The following is a 24,558-nucleotide window of genomic DNA, read 5'->3' on the forward strand; positions in this document are numbered from 1 at the left end:
CATGGACACACACACACATGGACACACACACACATGGACACACACACACATGGACACACACACACATGGACACACACACACATGGACACACACACACATGGACACACACACACACATGGACACACACACACATGGACACACACACACACATGGACACACACACACATGGACACACACACAGGACACACACACACATGGACACACACACACACACACACAGGACACACACACACATGGACACACACACACATGGACACACACACACATGGACACACACACACACATGGACACACACACACATGGACACACACACACATGGACACACACACACATGGACACACACACACACATGGACACACACACACATGGACACACACACACATGGACACACACACACATGGACACACACACACACATGGACACACACACACACACATGGACACACACACACACATGGACACACACACACATGGACACACACACACATGGACACACACACACACAGGGACACACACACACAGGGACACACACACACACACATGGACACACACACACATGGACACACACACACATGGACACACACACACATGGACACACACACACACACATGGACACACACACACATGGACACACACACACACATGGACACACACACACATGGACACACACACACACATGGACACACACACACATGGACACACACACACATGGACACACACACACATGGACACACACACACACATGGACACACACACACATGCACACACACACACATGGACACACACACACATGGACACACACACACACATGGACACACACACACACACATGGACACACACACACATGGACACACACACACATGGACACACACACACACACATGGACACACACACACATGGACACACACACACATGGACACACACACACATGGACACACACACACATGGACACACACACACATGGACACACACACACATGGACACACACACACATGGACACACACACATGGACACACACACACATGGACACACACACACATGGACACACACACACAAGGACACACACACACACATGGACACACACACACATGGACACACACACACATGGACACACACACACATGGACACACACACACACATGGACACACACACACATGGACACACACACACATGGACACACACACACACATGGACACACACACACATGGACACACACACACATGGACACACACACACATGGACACACACACACATGGACACACACACACACATGGACACACACACACACATGGACACACACACACATGGACACACACACACATGGACACACACACACACATGGACACACACACACATGGACACACACACACATGGACACACACACACACAGGGACACACACACACACATGGACACACACACACATGGACACACACACACACATGGACACACACACACACATGGACACACACACACATGGACACACACACACACATGGACACACACACACACACATGGACACACACACACATGGACACACACACACATGGACACACACACACATGGACACACACACACACATGGACACACACACACATGGACACACACACACATGGACACACACACACATGGACACACACACACACATGGACACACACACACATGGACACACACACACACATGGACACACACACACATGGACACACACACACATGGACACACACACACACATGGACACACACACACACATGGACACAGACACACATGGACACACACACACAGGGACACACACACACATGGACACACACACACATGGACACACACACACACATGGACACACACACACATGGACACACACACACACATGGACACACACACACATGGACACACACACACATTGACACACACACACATGGACACACACACACATGGACACACACACACACATGGACACACACACACATGGACACACACACACACATGGACACACACACACACATGGACACACACACACATGGACACACACACACATGGACACACACACACACATGGACAAACACACACATGGACACACACACACATGGACACACACACACATGGACACACACACACATGGACACACACACACACATGGACACACACACACAGGGACACACACACACAAGGACACACACACACATGGACACACACACACACATGGACACACACACACATGGACACACACACACATGGACACACACACACACATGGACACACACACACATGGACACACACACACATGGACACACACACACACATGGACACACACACACACATGAACACACACACACATGGACACACACACACACACATGGACACACACACACATGGACACACACACACATGGACACACACACACACATGGACACACACACACACATGGACACACACACACACATGGACACACACACACAGCGACACACACACACATGGACACACACACACACATGGACACACACACACATGGACACACACACACATGGACACACACACACACATGGACACACACAGACATGGACACACACACACACATGGACACACACACACATGGACACACACACACATGGACACACACACACAGGGACACACACACACACATGGACACACACACACACATGGACACACACACACATGGACACACACACACACATGGACACACACACACATGGACACACACACACACATGGACACACACACACATGGACACACACACACACATGGACACACACACACATGGACACACACACACACATGGACACACACACACATGGACACACACACACACATGGACACACACACACATGGACACACACACACATGGACACACACACACATGGACACACACACACACGGACACACACACACATGGACACACACACACATGGACACACACACACATGGACACACACACACATGGACACACACACACACATGGACACACACACACATGGACACACACACACACATGGACACACACACACATGGACACACACACACATGGACACACACACACACATGGACACACACACACATGGACACACACACACACATGGACACACACACACATGGACACACACACACACATGGACACACACACACACATGGACACACACACACATGGACACACACACACATGGACACACACACACATGGACAGACACACACATGGACACACACACACACATGGACACACACACACATGGACACACACACACACACATGGACACACACACACATGGACACACACACACACATGGACACACACACACACATGGACACACACACACATGGACACACACACACACACATGGACACACACACACACATGGACACACACACACATGGACACACACACACATGGACACACACACACACATGGACACACACACACACATGGACACACACACACACATGGACACACACACACATGGACACACACACACATGGACACACACACACATGGACACACACACACATGGACACACACACACATGGACACACACACACAGGGACACACACACACACATGGACACACACACACATGGACACACACACACACATGGACACACACACACACATGGACACACACACACATGGACACACACACACACATGGACACACACACACATGGACACACACACACATGGACACACACACACACATGGACACACACACACACATGGACACACACACACACATGGACACACACACACATGGACACACACACACACATGGACACACACACACATGGACACACACACACACATGGACACACACACACATGGACACACACACACACATGGACACACACACACACATGGACACACACACACATGGACACACACACACATGGACACACACACACATGGACACACACACACATGGACACACACACACACATGGACACACACACACAGGACACACACACACAGGGACACACACACACACACATGGACACACACACACACATGGACACACACACACACATGGACACACACTCACATGGACACACACACACATGGACACACACACACATGGACACACACACACATGGACACACACACACACATGGACACACACACACATGGACACACACACACATGGACACACACACACACACATGGACACACACACACACATGGACACACACACACATGGACACACACACACACATGGACACACACACACACATGGACACACACACACACACATGGACACACACACACATGGACACACACACACATGGACACACACACACACATGGACACACACACACACACATGGACACACACACACATGGACACACACACACACAGGGACACACACACACACATGGACACACACACACATGGACACACACACACATGGACACACACACACATGGACACACACACACACATGGACACACACACACACATGGACACACACACACACATTGACACACACACACATGGACACACACACACACATGGACACACACACACATGGACACACACACACATGGACACACACACACATGGACACACACACACATGAACACACACACACATGGACACACACACACATGGACACACACACACACACATGGACACACACACACATGGACACACACACACACATGGACACACACACACATGGACACACACACACATGGACACACACACACACATGGACACACACACACAGGGACACACACACACATGGACACACACACACACATGGACACACACACACATGGACACACACACACACATGGACACACACACACATGGACACACACACACACACATGGACACACACACACACATGGACACACACACACATGGACACACACACACATGGACACACACACACACACATGGACACACACACACATGGACACACACACACATGGACACACACACACAGGGACACACACACACACACATGGACACACACACACATGGACACACACACACAGGGACACACACACACATGGACACACACACACACATGGACACACACACACACATGGACACACACACACACATGGACACACACACACACATGGACACACACACACACATGGACACACACACACACATGGACACACACACACATGGACACACACACACATGGACACACACACACATGGACACACACACACACATGGACACACACACACATGGACACACACACACACATGGACACACACACACATGGACACACACACACACATGGACACACACACACACATGGACACACACACACACATGGACACACACACACATGGACACACACACACATGGACACACACACACACATGGACACACACACACATGGACACACACACACATGGACACACACACACATGGACACACACACACACATGGACACACACACACACATGGACACACACACACATGGACACACACACACATGGACACACACACACACATGGACACACACACACACATGGACACACACACACACATGGACACACACACACATGGACACACACACACATGGACACACACACACATGGACACACACACACATGGACACACACACACATGGACACACACACACATGGACACACACACACATGGACACACACACACAGGGACACACACACACACATGGACACACACACACATGGACACACACACACAGGGACACACACACACACATGGACACACACACACATGGACACACACACACATGGACACACACACACACATGGACACACACACACATGGACACACACACACACATGGACACACACACACATGGACACACACACACACATGGACACACACACACATGGACACACACACACACATGGACACACACACACATGGACACACACACACACATGGACACACACACACACATGGACACACACACACATGGACACACACACACACATGGACACACACACACACACATGGACACACACACACACATGGACACACACACACACATGGACACACACACACATGGACACACACACACATGGACACACACACACATGGACACACACACACACATGGACACACACACACACATGGACACACACACACATGGACACACACACACACATGGACACACACACACACATGGACACACACACACATGGACACACACACACACATGGACACACACACACATGGACACACACACACATGGACACACACACACACATGGACACACACACACACATGGACACACACACACACATGGACACACACACACACATGGACACACACACACATGGACACACACACACAGGGACACACACACACACATGGACACACACACACACATGGACACACACACACACATGGACACACACACACATGGACACACACACACACATGGACACACACACACACATGGACACACACACACACATGGACACACACACACACATGGACACACACACACATGGACACACACACACATGGACACACACACACACATGGACACACACACACATGGACACACACACACACATGGACACACACACACATGGACACACACACACATGGACACACACACACACATGGACACACACACACATGGACACACACACACACATGGACACACACACACACATGGACACACACACACATGGACACACACACACACATGGACACACACACACATGGACACACACACACACATGGACACACACACACACATGGACACACACACACATGGACACACACACACAGGGACACACACACACATGGACACACACACACACACATGGACACACACACACACATGGACACACACACACATGGACACACACACACACACATGGACACACACACACACATGGACACACACACACACATGGACACACACACACATGGACACACACACACATGGACACACACACACACACATGGACACACACACACACATGGACACACACACACACAGGGACACACACACACACAGGGACACACACACACATGGACACACACACACATGGACACACACACACACATGGACACACACACATGGACACACACACACATGGACACACACACACACATGGACACACACACACAGGGACACACACACACACATGGACACACACACACACATGGACACACACACACATGGACACACACACACACATGGACACACACACACATGGACACACACACACACAGGGACACACACACACAGGGACACACACACACACACATGGACACACACACACATGGACACACACACACATGGACACACACACACACATGGACACACACACACATGGACACACACACACACAGGGACACACACACACATGGACACACACACACAGGGACACACACACACACAGGGACACACACACACATGGACACACACACACATGGACACACACACACATGGACACACACACACACATGGACACACACACACACATGGACACACACACACATGGACACACACACACACATGGACACACACACACATGGACACACACACACATGGACACACACACACATGGACACACACACACATGGACACACACACACATTGACACACACACACACATTGACACACACACACACATGGACACACACACACATGGACACACACACACACATTGACACACACACACACATGGACACACACACACACATGGACACACACACACACACATGGACACACACACACATGGACACACACACACACATGGACACACACACACACATGGACACACACACACACATGGACACACACACACACATGGACACACACACACAGGGACACACACACATGGACACACACACACATGGACACACACACACACATGGACACACACAGACAGGGACACACACACACACATGGACACACACACACAGGGACACACACACACATGGACACACACACACATGGACACACACACACACACATGGACACACACACACACATGGACACACACACACATGGACACACACACACATGGACACACACACACATGGACACACACACACATGGACACACACACACACATGGACACACACACACAGGGACACACACACACAGGGACACACACACACACATGGACACACACACACATGGACACACACACACATGGACACACACACACACATGGACACACACACACAGGGACACACACACACATGGACACACACACACACACATGGACACACACACACACATGGACACACACACACACATGGACACACACACACACACAGGACACACACACACATGGACACACACACACACATGGACACACACACACATGGACACACACACACAGGGACACACACACACACATGGACACACACACACACATGGACACACACACACACACATGGACACACACACACACATGGACACACACACACATGGACACACACACACATGGACACACACACACATGGACACACACACACACACATGGACACACACACACATGGACACACACACACACATGGACACACACACACACATGGACACACACACACAGGGACACACACACACATGGACACACACACACACATGGACACACACACACATGGACACACACACACACATGGACACACACACACACACATGGACACACACACACACAGGGACACACACACACACATGGACACACACACACACATGGACACACACACACACATGGACACACACACACAGGGACACACACACACACATGGACACACACACACATGGACACACACACACACATGGACACACACACACACATGGACACACACACACACACATGGACACACACACACACATGGACACACACACACACGGACACACACACACACATGGACACACACACAGAGGGACACACACACACACATGGACACACACACACACATGGACACACACACACATGGACACACACACACACACATGGACACACACACACACATGGACACACACACACACATGGACACACACACACACACATGGACACACACACACACATGGACACACACACACATGGACACACACACACATGGACACACACACACACACATGGACACACACACACATGGACACACACACACACACATGGACACACACACACATGGACACACACACACACACATGGACACACACACACACATGGACACACACACACACACATGGACACACACACACACACATGGACACACACACACACGGACACACACACACACATGGACACACACACACACACGGACACGCACACACACATGGACACACACACACATGGACACACACACACACACACATTGACACACACACACACATGGACACACACACACACACATGGACACACACACACACATGGACACACACACACATGGACACACACACACACACATGGACACACACACACACACAGGGACACACACACACACACATGGACACACACACACACACATGGACACACACACACATGGACACACACACACACACAGGGACACACACACACACATGGACACACACACACACACACATACACACACACACACACATGGACACACACACACATGGACACACACACACACACATGGACACACACACACACACGGACACGCACACACACATGGAGCCACCCCTGCAGTCACACACATGTTCTTTCCCACTCGTGTTTTCCCCCCTGTTCACCCCTCCCTTCCTCCGCTCCCCCCTTACTGTGTCTGTGCCTCCTGTGCCTCCCCAGCACTGCCTGTCGGAGCCACACCACAGGCACTGCGGTCACCACTGGGGGGCAGCCGTGGGCTTCTCGGCAGGGGCAGTGACCCCTTCCGTGGTGTCCCCGTTTTTGGGGGTCCGAGGTGGGTGCCCCTCCTGACCCCTGTACCCCGCAGACCACCAGAAGCTGGAACGGGAGGCCCGGATCTGCCGGCTGCTGAAGCACTCTAACATCGGTGAGTGGCACCTGGGGGGCATGCTGGGGGCATGGCCAGGGGGAGGGTATCACCCCTGAAGTCCTGCTGAGTGCTACCCCAGAGACTTTATGGATGCCATGTGTCTGGCTGGATGCCCCTCTGGGTGTATATGAGGTGCCCCCCTGTTGGGTTCAGCTGGGTGTCACCGTTGGGATGTATTGAGTTCCCCTGGGCACCCCTCCTGGTGTCACACAGTTGATGTGCTGGATGCCCCTGCCGGGCACACACTGAGCACCCCCTTGGAGATGTGGGGTTCCAGCCATGGGGTCCTGCTGGGTGGCCTCCCTGGGGACTCATGGGGTGCATGCGTGAGGCTGCGTGTGCCAGGCTCAGGTGTGCCAGGCTCAGGTGTGCCGTGCCCCACTCTGTGCCTGTCCCCTCAGTGCGGCTCCACGACAGCATCTCGGAGGAAGGCTTCCACTACCTCGTCTTTGACTTGTGAGTGAGGGTCCGAGGGATGCGGGGGGGGGGTCCCCGGCGGTATTGGTGGGAGTCTCAAGGTGCCCTTGGAGGACTGGGAGGTGCCAGGGTGTGTCGGGTTGCCAGGCGGGTGACACGGTGACCCGGCTGCCTTGCAGGGTGACCGGCGGAGAGCTCTTCGAGGACATCGTGGCACGGGAGTACTATAGCGAGGCCGATGCCAGGTGAGCTCCTGTGCCCCCCCAGACCCTCCCCACATCCCCCTCTGGACAGACCCCGACCCCCCCAGTGTCCCCCACCAGGGGGGCTGCAGGGATGGGGCAGCTCCAGCCAGGCAGGCAGGGGGGGGGCACCCAGTGGGTGCGGGGTTGCCCGAGGTGCCCCTCACACGCCCATGACCGCAACCCCCTGCCCCCGGCTCCGTCCTGCTGCCGGCTGCTCGGTGGGCAACCCCCTCCCTCATGCTGCCCCCTCGCCGCTGAGGCCTGGCGCTGTCCTGACTGTGCGGGGGGGGAGCTGGCGGCGGGGCCCTCCCGGCCCCCCCCATCCTCCCTCCAGCGCCGGTGCCACCCCCAGGCCCTGTGTGCCCGCCGTGTGCCCGTCCCCGTGGTCTCTGGGCTTTCACAACATTGTTTCTCCCCCTCTCTCGTTCCCCCCATCTCCGTCCCCCGGTCCCTGTCCCCCCCTCCCATGCCCCCCGCCCCCCGCCTCCGTCCGTCCTCCCCCGCCCCCCGTCCCCGCCTGTCTCCCATCACGCGTGGCTCGGGCTCTGTGTGTCCGTGTGTCTGTCCATCTGTCCGGCCGTCCCACTGCTGCCTATCCGCTCGCTGCCACCCTGGCACGCCCCCTCCCCGTGTTTTGGCTCCCACCCCCCCACGTGCCCTTCTGCCCCCACCTGCCCCTGTCCCTCCTCCCCTCTCCCCTTTATCCTCATCCCGGTTCCTCCACCATCTACTCCCTCCACCCGCCCTCCAAATTCCTGGCCCCCTCTGCTACCCTCTGCCTCTCCATCCTGCCCTCCCTCCTTTATCCCTATCCTCTGCCCTCTCCCACATCCTGTCCCTCCCTTTGCCTCCACCCTGTCCTCCTCTCCTACCCGCCCCCCATCCCACGCCTCTCCATCCCACCCCTCATCCTGTCCCCTTCCCACCCCTTGCTCCCCCCATTCCCCCTACTCCTTTTTCCCACCCCATCCCCTTCTCCCCACCGCCACTCTCCATCCTGCCCCACTCAACCCTGCCCCTTTTCCAATACCTGTCCCTCACCCTGCCCCCCCCTTTATCCCCATCCTTCCCCCGTCCTGTTCCCCTCCCACCCCCTACCCTCCACTCCTCCCTTCTCCCCGCCCCGTGCCCCCGCCCCCCGCCCCCCGTTTTGTTTTGCAGTCACTGTGTCCATGAGCTATTTGCCCGCGTTTCTCCCACCCATCACTTTGCCCCCGTGCAGAGGGAGCCGCAGGTCAGTATACCCCGGGGGGGGCCGGGAGGGGCCGTGCCCCCCGCCCGCAGGAGCATCGCCGCTGCCCAGGCCCACGCTCCCGGCACCGACCCCGCTTTGGGGCTCTCTCCTCCTCCTCGTTTTTCTTGCCCACCCACTCCTCCCCTTTTTTTGCCCCCCTCCTTGCAGGGAGGTTGCCCCCTCCCCAGCACCCCCAGCCGGGGACTCCCCCTTCACCCCCATCTCAGCCTCTCATTTCCCCCTGCTCCTTCCCTCTTTCTTTCTTGTCTCGTCTCCATTCCCCCCCAACCGCCGGCCACTCTGTCCCCTACCCCCACATCAGTCCTGTCTGGGGGACCCCGGCGCCGGGCGGCAGCAGGGCTCGGGAGGTCCCCGTGGAGGGGGGCATGGCAGCACCATTAGGGTGACCCCTTATGGCTCCATGCCAAGAGGGGAGCCCCCCGAGGGGGCACCCCCCTGGCAGTGACCCCTTGGACACCACATCCCCAGACAGTGACCTCTCACTTAAGGGTGACCCCACACATGCCAATGGTGACCCTCAGATAGTGAACTCTCCTTAGGGGTGAGACCCCTGGGGGTCATTGATCCCCCCATGGGTTACCCCCAGACAAGGCTGACCCCCTCTGACCCCCAAGACTTTGACACCTTCAGGGATGCCCTCCCAGGGGTGACCCACACAGTGACTCCTCCACGGTGATCCTTCCAGGGGTGATCCCCCCAAGGGGGATCCCCCAGGAGTGACCCTTCCCCTCAAGGCAGTGACCCTTTCCCAGATAGTGACCCCCCCCCAGACAGTGACCCCTTCCAGGGTGACCTTCAGGAAGTAACACCCCTCTGCCCCAGGGGAAGCAGGGGTGCCAGTGTCAGCACCCCAAGGTCACTGCTAGGTTCTGTAGGGCCCTCCCAGTGTGCAGTGGGGTGGGAGGGTTGGTTTAGGGGTCCCAGGGGGTACAGGAGGTGGCGGGGGGGGTGTGTGCAGCGTGTCCCTGACCACACCCCCCACACACACTTTGCATGCAGCCACTGCATCCAGCAGATCCTGGAGGCTGTGCTCCACTGTCACCAGATGGGGGTGGTCCACAGGGACCTCAAGGTGAGTGTGCCCTCCCTGCCCCCCTGCCCCTCAGGCCTGGGGTCATCAGAGTTGGGGTGGAGTGGGGTTGGGGGATGCAGGATGGGTCTCCAAGCCCCCAGGCCCTTGGAGTGTGGGGGTGTCACTGAGCTCTGCTCTGGATGGGATGCACCCAGCTGCCATCTCCCCTTTCTGGGGGTGCAGGTGACCCACTCCTGAGCTGAGTTGGGGGACAGTGCCAGTCCCCCCGCCCATGGCTTGCCCTCACCTTCCTCTGTTGCAGGCACCATCTGGGTGGGATTTGGGGGCTGGGCTGTGGGAATGGGGTTGGGCAGGACACAGGGATAGGGCTGGGTGGTACTGGGCTGGGGCTGGACGTGGCATCTGTGCCACCTGCCTCGCCCCGGACGTTGGTGGGGGCACTGCCTGCAGCCCTGCTAGCACAGGGGTGGCAGCCAGGCAGGACCCATGTGATGGATCCTCCGCCTCCCTCCACTGCACCCCCTGCCCCATGCCCACCACTGCCTGGGCCTGGCACTGCCCTGGCACTGCCACAGCCAGAGAACCTGCTCCTGGCCAGCAAGTGCAAAGGGGCAGCAGTGAAGCTGGCAGACTTCGGCCTCGCCATCGAGGTGCAGGGGGATCAGCAGGCCTGGTTCGGTGAGTGCCAGACAGCCTCTACCCACCACATCCCTGCCCCGTGCCCACTGCATCCTGCTCACTAAATCCCAGCCATATGCCTACCACAGCCCTGCTCTTTGCCTGCCATGTCCCTGTCCCATGCCAGCCACATCCTGCCCCATGCTCACCACATCCCTGCCCCATGCTCATGGCATCCTGCTCACCACGTTCCAGTACCATGCCCAGCACATTCCTGCCCCATGCCTGTGACCCTGTCCTTGCCCCCTGCCTGCCCCAGCTTGGCTCAGCCTCTGCCCCTCTCTGTGCCAGGCTTTGCGGGCACACCTGGCTACCTGTCCCCTGAAGTCCTGCGCAAAGAGGCCTATGGCAAACCTGTGGACATCTGGGCATGTGGTAAGAGCCTGACCTGCTGCCACCTTGGGCCCCTGCCCACTCCACTCTGTGCCCTTCCCAACTCCATCCTTGCCCATCCCATTCCCATTCCTGTCTCACCTTGATCCCCTCCCCACTCTTATCCCTTCCAGCACCCATCCTGGATCTGTTCTCTTCAGCCTGTCCCCGTTCCTGACCACCCCCAGTCCCCTTTATCTTGATCCCATCCTTGTCCCACCCTGTCCTGTTCCCATCCCTGCCCCATCTTGGGCCTGCCTCCTTCATCTCTGTCTCATCCTGCTCCCTGTACCAGTCCCCACCTTGAGCTGTGTGCCATGGCTGTGCCACTCTCTCCCAGGTGGGTGCTGCCACAGGGCACGATGCCATCCTGGGGATGCTGTTGCCCCTGGGCAGGGCCCAGAGGGGGGAGCCGCAGGGTGGCAGAGGTTTGTATGTGCCCTCAACCCTGTCCCTGCTGCCCCTTGCCAGGAGTCATCCTCTACATCCTGCTGGTGGGGTACCCCCCGTTCTGGGATGAGGACCAGCACAAACTCTACCAACAGATCAAGGCTGGTGCCTATGACGTAAGTGCCCAGTGCCAGCCTGGCAGCTGTTCAGTCTGGAACCTACTGAGGGACTGAGCACCCCCTAAGGGATGCTTTGGGTGGCCAGTTGGGGACACATGGGAAGGTGGAGGCCCAGAGGTGCTGTGGGACTACCCCTCCCCCAGCCCTCACCCGTGTCGTGTCCCTGCCCCCTTCTCCCATGCAGTTTCCTTCTCCTGAGTGGGACACAGTGACCCCCGAAGCCAAGAACCTCATCAACCAGATGCTGACCATCAACCCTGCCAAGCGCATCACAGCCCACGAAGCCCTCAAGCACCCTTGGGTCTGCGTAAGTGCTGTGGGCCTGCCACCAGGGGGCCTGGGGAGTGTCCCTACCCCTGCCCAAGCCCAGCCTGGCACTGACCCTGCTGTCCCCTGCAGCAACGCTCCACCGTGGCCTCCATGATGCACAGGCAGGAGACCGTCGAGTGTCTGAAAAAGTTCAATGCCAGGAGGAAGCTCAAGGTGAGAGGGGCTGGATGTGGCCCTGGTCCTGCTCATTGGCAACACCCTGCCCATCCCCACAGATCCCCCAGGGGGCACAGTCCCATTGCAGCAGTGCCATGGTCCCATCCTGGCCATGCCCAGGGCAACACAGTCACATCCTGGCAGCACCTGCTTCAGCATGGTCGTGTTCCTGCCACCCCACAGTCCTGTCCTGGCCATGCCCAGTGCAGTCCAATCCTGGCAGCACCCTGGTGCCTCCCTACAGGGCACAGTACCATTGTGGTGGTTCTGTGATCCCATCCTGGCCATGCCTGCTGTATCATGGTGCCACTCTGGCCGTGCTTGGTGCTGTGCCATGGGCCACAGCGGTACTCAGTACAGCACAGTGCCCTCCTGCCCCTACCCAGGGAGTCACACTGTGCCATAATGCCCTTCTGGCCATGTGCAATGTGTTGCCCAGAGTGTCCCTGCCCCTGCCCAGCAGGTCATGCTGTGCCCCATGCTGTGCCCCTGCCATCCCACCACTCCCTCCCATCCTGCTCTCCCTGGTGCCACCCCCAGCCTGACGCTGTCCCCCCCTTGCAGGGAGCCATCCTCACCACCATGTTGGCCACCAGGAACTTCTCAGGTAAGGGGGGGCTCCCACTGGCTGGGGGGGGGCCGGGGGCCGCAGCCCCCTCCCCGCAGCCCCCTCCAAGGCCAGTGCCCCCTTCTCTCTGTCTCTGTCTTTCTCTCTTTCTCCCCTTCCCACCCTCCCCCAAACACCTCCCACCCCCCCATTTTTTCCCCCGTCGCCGAGGCGCAACCCGGGGGGGGGGGCAGGACGCGCCCCCCCCCGCCCCAGGCACCCAGCAGCAGGTAGTGCCCGGTCCCGGTGTATCCCCCCCTGACCCACTGTGGGGGGAACACGGCACGGGGCCGGGGGTGACATTGCAGCATCGCCAGCCCCCTGCAGCCCTACGGCAAGGGCGGGGGCCAGGGGCACCCCAGCAGCTGTTGGAGGGGGGTGGCGGTGGGGGGAGAGGAGGCGGTGGTGGGGGGGGTGTCCCGGCTGCCCCCCGCCCCGGTGCCCCCCTAACGGAGCTCTGCTCCCTCTCTCTCTCTCTCTCCTGCCCACAGTGGGCAGACAGACCACAGCTCCTCCGACCATGTCGGCGGCCGCCGCCGGGGCCCCCCTGGGGCTGGTGGAACAAGGTAGACGTGTCCGCAAAGGGCCCCCCCGGCCCCCGACCCCCGGCCCCCGCTTGGTCTCTCTCTGTGTGTCCCCCCACCCACCCCGGATCCTTTGTCCCCTATCAACCATCCTCTTCCCTCCTGAAAGGTTTCGGGTACCCTCCTCGAAAATGGGAGCGCTGGCATGGCCCCCCCCACCTCCACCCCTGCATGGAGCCCCCCTGCATGATCTACTCCTCCCCAGCCTCTCCCTCTCCCCACGGGGACTGAGAGATGCCACTGTCCCGTCCCCTCCCCTACTCAGGTGGCAGTTGTCACCCTCACTGCCACCCACTCTGGCAGTGTCTCCTACCCATGCCCCATGCTATCACCTACACCTGTGGGGGTCTCACTGCCCCCTCTTCCACAATATGTGCCCCCCCCCCCCAATCCTGTGGATGCTGCTTGGGTGCTTGTGCCCTGCCCCAGGCCAATGGTGACACCCCCCATAGGACACCCCTCCCACCCGGGTCAGCAATGGGGATCTCTGGGGGTTAAAAAAAAAATACATATATAATTTTAGGGTGCCCCCCCCCCCCACATTGCTCCCCCTCCCAGGCACACAGCGGGGGACACAGCAGTGCATGGAAGGGGACGAACCAGCTGCATGCACCATGTCCCCGCCGTGTCCCCCGCTCTGTGTGTGCCCCCTGCATGCCCCCCCAGCCCCGCGCCCCCCCTGCATGTGCTCCCCCCGCATGTGCCCCCTACGCACGGCTTCCCGAGGGCTGTAGCCGGTGTTCGTGGCGCCGCGGAACACTCGGCAGGGTCTTAAACCGTTGCCCCCTGTCCCCACCAAAGGGCTACAGCTGCCCCTCCAGCGCGCCCCCACGCTGGGCTCCCTCCCGGCCCCCGCCCCGCCCAGTTCGGCTCTGTTTTAAACTCACCTCTCAGCGCCTGCTTTCGTAGGAGGGACCACGACCCTTGGGGACCGACCCCGCCAGGGACCCCCGGGAGAAACATGGCTCCGTCGGGGGTAGGGGGGCAGGGGTGTACCCTTCCCCCGCCTCCTTCACCTGCCCTACCCTCCGCAGTGGGTGCTGCTGGTGCTACCCTGCTGCCACCCACCTTGGCAGGGCACGGCCCCACCCTGCCCGTGATGCCAGGGCCAGGAGGGGGAGGATGGGGGGAGAGGGTGGGGTTGGTGTGTCCCTGAGCTCGGAGGTGACACCCCCACCCCCGGCCTCTTGTGCCCCCCTCTTCCGTGTCCCTGTCCCCCCCCCCCCGGCCAGAGGTCCTAATAGCTGTGATAGTGACAGATGCTGTTCCCCACACACTCCCTCCTTCTCGTGCCCCTCCAGGGTGACATGATGGGGGGCACAGGGGGCCGCGCCCCCCCCCGACTCAACTCATCTTTTTTATGTTGGTTTTTTATGTTTTGCCTTTTCCTCCTTTCCCTCCATTTCTCTCTTGCCCCTCCCCCTCTCTTGCTTTCCTCTCTGCATTTCTCCAAGGTAAGCCAGCTCTGCCCCACCCTCTGGGGGCCACCAGGATGGGGGACCCCCCTCTCAGTTTGGGGACTCCCCCACCCCCAGGATAAGCACAGGATTGGGGATGGGGACAGTTCCCAGGCCTGGAGGCACTGCTCCAGATTGGGCGTCTTCCCCCCAACCCCAAGATAAGGACACTCCCCAGGCTGGGGACTCCCCCTCCAGCTCATGTGTTTGTCCCCAGGGGGGCGAATATCCCTGCCCCCAGGATGGGGACCCACTCCTGACATGAGGACACTCCCCTAACCTTGGAGATGCTCCCCAGCATGGGGACACTGCTACCAGTTTGGGGACACCCCCAAGATGGAGAAACATCCCCCCAAGGTGCAGACATCTCCCCTAGGATGAGAACACCCCCTAGGCTGGGGACAACTGCCTCAGAATGGGGACCCTTTCCTAGATGGGGTCACCTCCCAGTTTGAGGACACCTCCAGGTTGTGGACACCCCCAGGTTGAGGAAACCTTCAGTTTGATGCAACCTTCAGGCTGGGAACACCCCCAAGTTGGGGACACCCCACTTTGAGGACATCCCCAGGTTGGGGACACCCCCAGGTTACGGACACCCCCTTCCCAGTGTCGTCCCCTTCAGCACTGGGGGGGACTGGGTGCTGCCAGCTCCCGAGGGCGCAGCAGGGTGGGAGGTGGGGAAGGGCTGTCAGGGTGAGGGCAGCGATCCTGTCCCCAAGGAGGGGCAGCCGCTGACGCTCTGCTCCTCTCGCCCCCGCTCCGCAGCAGCTAAGAGCTTACTGAACAAGAAGGCTGACGGCGTGAAGGTGAGGGGCCGCGGGGGACGGGGGGGGGAGCCATCCCCCACCCCGCCCCAGGTCGCTGAGCCCCCTCCTCTGTCCCCTCCCCAGCCCCAGACCAACAGCACCAAAGGCAGTGCCGGCGTCACCAGCCCCAAGGGGACCCTCCCGCCCGCCGCCCTGGTAGGTGTTCCCCTGCCCCCGCTGCCACCACCCCCAGTGCTCCCCCTGCCGGATCCATCCTCCAGCCCATCCCATTCATCGCCATGCCCCACCCCCTCGCGGCTGTCCGTCCGTCCCGGGTGGGTTGGGGTGGGGCCGGTGGGGCCGGGGCTGCAGAGTGGGGGCAGGATACGGGCACGGGGGTGCCCCCCCACAGGGACAAGGTGGGTTCAGGGAACAGGCACAGAGAAGCCTCTGCCGTGGGGACATGAGGTGGGTGCAAGGGCATGGGGAGGTGCCCTAGCAGTGCAGCCAGGGAGGTGGGTGCAGGGCATGGGTGTGGGGATGCCCCGTGGCATGGGTGGTGGGGTGGGGGCAGGATATGGGCACGAGAATGCTGCTCCATACAGACAGGATGGGTGCAGATGTGGGCACAGGAGGTACCTGCTGGGACTGGCAAGGTAGGTGCAGGAAAAAGGACACAGAAGTGCCCCTGCCATGGCAACAACAAGAGGGTGTCTGCAATGCAGACAGCAAGGTGGGTACAGAGGCACCTATCATGCAGAAAAGCTGTGTGCAGGGTACAGCAGCAGGACCCCAGTGGCATGGACAGGAGGTGGGCACAGTGAGGTGGGTGCAGCTATGGGGATGCCCCACCACAAGGATGGCAAGGTGGGTGCAGGCTGTGGGTACCACACCACACAGATAAGGTTGATGCAGGACATGGGCACAGGGTTTGTCCCCACCACACCCACGGTGAGGCAGGTGCAGGATATGGGCACAGCCCTGGGGATGCCAACCGTGACCCCACCAGCAAGGTAAGTGCAGGATATGGGCACGGGACCACTTGGCTGGCACAGTGGGTGCAGGATACAGGGATGTTCTGACTATGTTGATGCCAAGGTGGGTGCAGGCTATGGGCATGGGGGTGTCTGGGCAGCACAGCGAGTGCAGGATATGGGCATGAACATGACCAGCTGGTACCATGAGGGCATGACATGGGTAAAGTGATGCCCAGCTCTCACAGTGAGTGCAGGATGCGGGCAGAGGGATGATCGGCTGGCACAGTGAGTGTGGGATATGGGCACAGGGGTACCTGTCTGGTACAGCAGGTGCAGGATATGGGCATAGGGATGCCCAGCAGTACAGGAAGTTTGGGATACCGGCATGAGTATGTCCAGCTGGCATAACAGGTACAGGATACGGCCACGAGGATGCCCAGCTGGCACAGCATGTGCAGGATACAGGCACGGGGATGCTCAGCTGGCACAGTGTGTGGGATACGGGCATGTGCAGGTCCAGCTGGTGCCATGAGCACGGAATACAGGTAAAGGGATGCCCGGGTAGCACAGCGAGTGCAGGGTACCGCCAGGAGGATGCCCGGTTGGCACAAGTGAGTCGAGTACAGGGGCACAGGGATGCCCGGCTGGTACAGCGAGTGTGGGATACGGGCACGGGGCTGCCCTTCAGGACCGGGGCGGCTCCTTCTCGGCCGCCTGCGGGGTCCCGCCGTGCCTGTCCCCCGCCTGCGCCCTGCCTCCGCCTCTCTGTGAATTAAACCATTTGGCTTCCGCTGGACTAATGACTCTCTGCTTCTCTCCCCCCCTGCTCCTCCCCACACCCGGTCTGGGTCTCTCTTCGTCCCCGTCCGCGTGCTGCTCGCTCCGTCGTCGTCCGTTCCCTCCTCCCTCCCCCCCCCCCCCCCCGCCCCTCCGTTATCCCCTCCGGGCTCTCGCTTCCTCCTCCGCCCCCCCCCCCCCCCCCCCGCCTCTGTCTCTTTCCCTTCTCCCGTAGGAGCCTCAAACTACAGTAATTCATAACCCCGCGGACGGCGTCAAGGTATTGCTGCCTCTCTTCCCTTCTCGCTGCCCCCGAGAGCCCCCCGTGGGGGTCAGCAGGGACCCCGCTTCCACCTCCATCCTCCCCCCCCAGCATCACCCACGGCGCGGGTGGGCAGAGGGGGCCGTGGCGCTGGTGCAGATGAGGAGTGCGCATGGGGCGTGGTGACGGCAGAGGGGGTCCCGGAACCCCGCCCACGGCCGTGCCGCCGAGCCCCGGCCGGGTTCATCCCCCCAAGCCCCAGCCGGGCCGGGCTCTGACTCCCTCTTTTTGTCTCTCCCTCCCACACCGCTGCCGTCCCCCGGGCAGGAGTCGTCGGACAGCACCAACACCACCATCGAGGACGAGGACACCAAAGGTGACACAGGGAGAGGCAGGGCTGGGGGGAGACTGGGGTGGTGCTGGAATGCACTGGGATGGCACTGAGATGTGCTGGAATGAACTGGGAGAGTGATGGAATGCACTGGGATGGAACTGGGTTGCACTGGGACAGCACTGGAATGCACTGAGATGGCACCGGGATACAATGGGATGCACTGGCATGAAGCTGGGTTGCCCTGGGATGGTGCTGGAATGCACTAGGATGGAGTAGGAATGCAGTGGGACAGTGATGGAATGCACTGGGATGGAGCTGGGTTGTGCTGGGAGGGTGCTGGAATGAGCTGGGATGACACTGGAATGAGCTGGGATGACACTGGAATACACTGGGGTGGTTCTGGGTTGCATTGGGACAGCACTGGAATGCACTGAGGTGGCACCAGGGTACATTGGGGTGCACTGGAATGTACTGGGATGAAGCTAGGTTGCACTGGGATGGTGCTGGAATGCACTGGAATGGCACTAGGATACATTGGGGTGTGCTGTGATGTCACTGGGATGCAGTGGGAGGGTGCTGGAATGAGCTTGGATGACACTGGAATGGCACCAGGATGCACTGGGGTGCACTGGGATACACTAAGATGTACTGGGAAGGTGCTGGAATGCACTGGGATGGACTGGGATGATGGCAGTGGGTTGCACTGGAGTGATGCTGACACAGTGGGATGGTACTGAGATGAACTGGATAGAACTGGGATGTACTGGAACAGCACTGGGATGTAGCTCTGAGCTGCAGTGGGATGTCACCAGACAAACTGGAGTGTAAGGATGTGCTACAGAGTAGCACTGGGACATACTGGGATGGAACTGGTGCTAAGAATGCACTAGAATAGCAGTGGGATGCACTGGGAAACACGGGGATGCATTAGGAAGGCACTGGGATGGTGCTGAGACGCACTGGGAAACACTGGGACGTGGTGGAGTGAAACTAAAATGCACTGGAACAGCACTGGGATGCTCCTGGGTGACACTGGGATGGCACTGGGATGCTTCTGGGTGGTACTAAGATGAATTGAGATGCACTGGAATGGCACTGGGATGCACTGAGTGGAACTGGGATGTAATTGGAATGGTACTGGGAAGCAATAGCATGGTACTGCAATTTACTGGAGTGGAACTGGGATGCACTGGAATGGCCCTGGGACACAGTAGATTCTCACTGGGATGCAAGAGGATGTCCCTGGGATGCACTGGGGCAAACTGGAGCATGATGATGTTCCATGGACATACTGGGATGGAACTGGGCTGTATTGAAATGCACTAGAGGGGCTCTGAGAGGTACTGGTGTAAACTGGGGTGTATTGGGATAGCCTGAAATGGTCCTGGAATACTCCACCATGCAACTGAGATGTAGTGGAATGCACGGGGATGTACTGTGGTGGTACTGGGATGCAGTAGGATTGCACTGGGATGGAACTGGAGTGTATTGGAATGCACTGGAATGACATTGGGATGTACTGGGAGGTATTGGGGTGCACTGGAGCAGCACTGGGAGGCAATAGGATCACACTGGGAGGTGGTGTGGTACACTTGCATGGAACTGGGATCCATTGTAATACACTGGGATGGCACTGAGCCACAGTGGGACAGCACTAGGAAACAGTGGTACGGAACAGGATGTACTGGGCTGCACTGGGATATACTGGACATACCGGGGTAACATTTGAGATGCACTGGGAAGCATTGAGACATGCTGAGCTGGCACTGCAAAGGCACTGGGATGCCTGAGCATACTGGAAGGGCACTGTCAGCACTGGGATGTGCTGAGAGGGCACCGAGATGGCACTGGGCAGCACTGGAATATGCTGGGAGGATGCTGGACCCCTGGGCCTTGGGGATGCTGATCCTGGTGTAGCAGAGCTGGGGGTCCTGGGTATGCAGAGGTCCCTGGGTCTGTCCCCAACATCCACCTGTCCCCAAGGTGTGTCTGTCCCCATGGTCTGTCTGTCTGTCCTCAGGCCCTCCTCCCCATGTCTCTTCTCCATGTCCCCTCCCCACACATGTGTCCCTCTCCCTTCCAGCCCCCACCACCCGTCTCTGTCCCTCCCACCTCTCCCCTGCCCCGCGGGGACCCTGGTGCAGGGCGGGGCCGGGCAGTGGCCGGGCAGTGACGGTGGCTGTGTGCCCCCCGCAGCTCGCAAGCAGGAGATCATCAAAATCACAGAGCAGCTGATCGAGGCTGTCAACAACGGCGACTTCGAGGCCTACGCGTGAGTGCAGCCTGGGGTGGGGCCTGCCGCAGGGTGGGGCCGGGTGGGGTGGGCCAGGGCGGTGGCGCTGCTCACCCAGTGCCTTGCAGGAAGATCTGTGACCCAGGGCTCACCTCCTTTGAGCCCGAGGCTCTGGGCAACCTGGTGGAGGGAATGGACTTCCACCGCTTCTACTTCGAGAACTGTGAGTGACTGCCCTGCCCCCGCCCTGCCCTGCACCCTGCCCTGCACCCTGCCCCTGCACCCTGCCTGGTCCAATGCCTGTTCCCTGCCCATTGCTGTACCTGTTCCCAGCCCATTCCCCTGCCTGTTCCCTGCCCACTCCCTGCCCATGCCGTGCCGAGCCGAGCCAAGCTGTGCCGTGCCCGCAGTGCTGTCCAAGAACAATAAGCCGATCCACACCACCATCCTCAACCCCCACGTGCACGTCATCGGGGAGGACGCAGCCTGCATCGCCTACATCCGCCTGACGCAGTACATCGACGCCCAGGGGCGGCCCCGCACCAGCCAGTCCGAGGAGACTCGCGTCTGGCACCGCCGCGACGGCAAGTGGCAGAACGTCCACTTCCACGGCTCGGGGGCCCCAGTCGCCCCCCTCCAGTGAAGGTGAGCAGGGGCTCGGGGGGTGCCAAGGTGACCTGGTTTGGGCGAGCCCTCATCCCTGGCTTGGGGACCCTGGTTCAGGCTCACCCCCATCCCTGCAGAGCTCACAAGGTTGGAGTGTCCTAGTTCAGCTCACCCCCATCCCTGCTGAGCTCTTGGGGTCAGGGTTTGGGGTGCCGAGGTGTCCTGGTTCAGCTTGTCCCATCCCTGGTTTGGGGCTTGGGTACCCTGGTTCAGGCTCACCCCCATTCCTGCAGAGTGCTTGGGGTCAGGGTTCGATGTGCCAAGGTGCCCTGGTTCAGCTTAACCCCATCCCTGCAGAGCTCACAGGGATGGGGTTTGTGGTGCCAAGGTGTCCTGGTCTGGCTTAAGCCCATCACTGGCTTGTGGTTTGGGGGCCCTGGTCCAGGATCATTCCCATCCCTGCAGAGCTTTTGGGGTTGGGCTTCAGGGTGCCAGGGTGTCCTGGTTCAGTTTAACCTCATCCCTGGGTTGAGGCCTGGGGGCCCTGTTTCAGGCTTGCCCCCATCCCTCCACAGCTCTTAGGGTCTGGGCTCAGGGTGCCAAGGTGTCCTGGTTTGACTTAACCCCATCCCTGCACAGCTCACAGGGTTGGGTTTTGGGTCCCCTGGTCCATCCTCATCCCCATCCCTGCAGAGCTCTTGAGGTCAGGGGTTGGGGTGCCAAGGTGTCCCAGTTCAGCTCACTCCCATCCCTGGGGGTCTGGGGGCCCTGGTTCAGGCTTACCCCTATCTAGGAGATAACATGGGGTCAGGAGTGAGGGTGCCCCAGTTTGGGCTCACCCTCATCCCACAGAGTGCAGGATCTGAGTTTGGGGTTCAGGGGTGCCAGGGTGCCCCAGTTTTGTTTCATCCTGTCCCCACAGAGCTCACGGGGTTGAGGTTTGGGTGCCTCAGTTCACCTCACCCCTGTCCTG

At 58.5% G+C, this 24,558-nt stretch overlaps 1 protein-coding gene across 3 annotated transcripts; it reads left to right on the forward strand.

Moving 5' to 3' along the window:
• Positions 1 to 9,889: 9,889 nt before the first annotated feature.
• Positions 9,890 to 23,622, forward strand: LOC128980296 (calcium/calmodulin-dependent protein kinase type II subunit beta). Of its 3 annotated transcripts, none has more exons than XM_054398757.1 (17): positions 9,890 to 9,944; positions 10,349 to 10,403; positions 10,544 to 10,609; positions 12,864 to 12,936; positions 13,473 to 13,575; positions 13,867 to 13,950; positions 14,419 to 14,513; positions 14,701 to 14,823; positions 14,916 to 14,999; positions 15,567 to 15,609; positions 18,416 to 18,466; positions 18,563 to 18,612; positions 20,386 to 20,430; positions 20,740 to 20,788; positions 22,943 to 23,018; positions 23,108 to 23,202; positions 23,390 to 23,622. In XM_054398757.1, the coding sequence occupies exons 4-17, from the start codon at positions 12,910 to 12,912 to the stop codon at positions 23,620 to 23,622; spliced, it is 1,158 nt and encodes a 385-aa protein (XP_054254732.1). In that variant the 5' UTR covers positions 9,890 to 9,944; positions 10,349 to 10,403; positions 10,544 to 10,609; positions 12,864 to 12,909. The 3 variants fall into 3 exon arrangements, with proteins under 3 accessions (XP_054254732.1, XP_054254731.1, XP_054254733.1); XM_054398756.1 differs by having other exon boundaries at positions 18,416 to 18,456; positions 18,541 to 18,612; XM_054398758.1 differs by lacking the exons at positions 18,563 to 18,612; positions 20,386 to 20,430 and having other exon boundaries at positions 18,419 to 18,456.
• The last annotated feature ends 936 nt before the right edge of the window (positions 23,623 to 24,558 follow it).

This window comes from Indicator indicator, unplaced genomic scaffold, assembly GCF_027791375.1.
Source record: "Indicator indicator isolate 239-I01 unplaced genomic scaffold, UM_Iind_1.1 iindUn_scaffold_101, whole genome shotgun sequence".
Classification (NCBI taxonomy): Eukaryota; Metazoa; Chordata; class Aves; order Piciformes; family Indicatoridae; genus Indicator; species Indicator indicator.

What these genes read in the sequence shown, in the direction of transcription:
- LOC128980296 (XM_054398756.1), top strand. Translation starts at nt 12,910, where the DNA reads ATGGGGGTGGTCCACAGGGACCTCAAG. An exon ending in AGAAGGCTGACGGCGTGAAG is followed by an intron (nt 18,457 to 18,540) that starts GTGAGGGGCCGC and finishes TCCCCTCCCCAG; the next exon opens with CCCCAGACCAACAGCACCAA. An exon ending in CCGCTTCTACTTCGAGAACT is followed by an intron (nt 23,203 to 23,389) that starts GTGAGTGACTGC and finishes CCGTGCCCGCAG; the next exon opens with TGCTGTCCAAGAACAATAAG.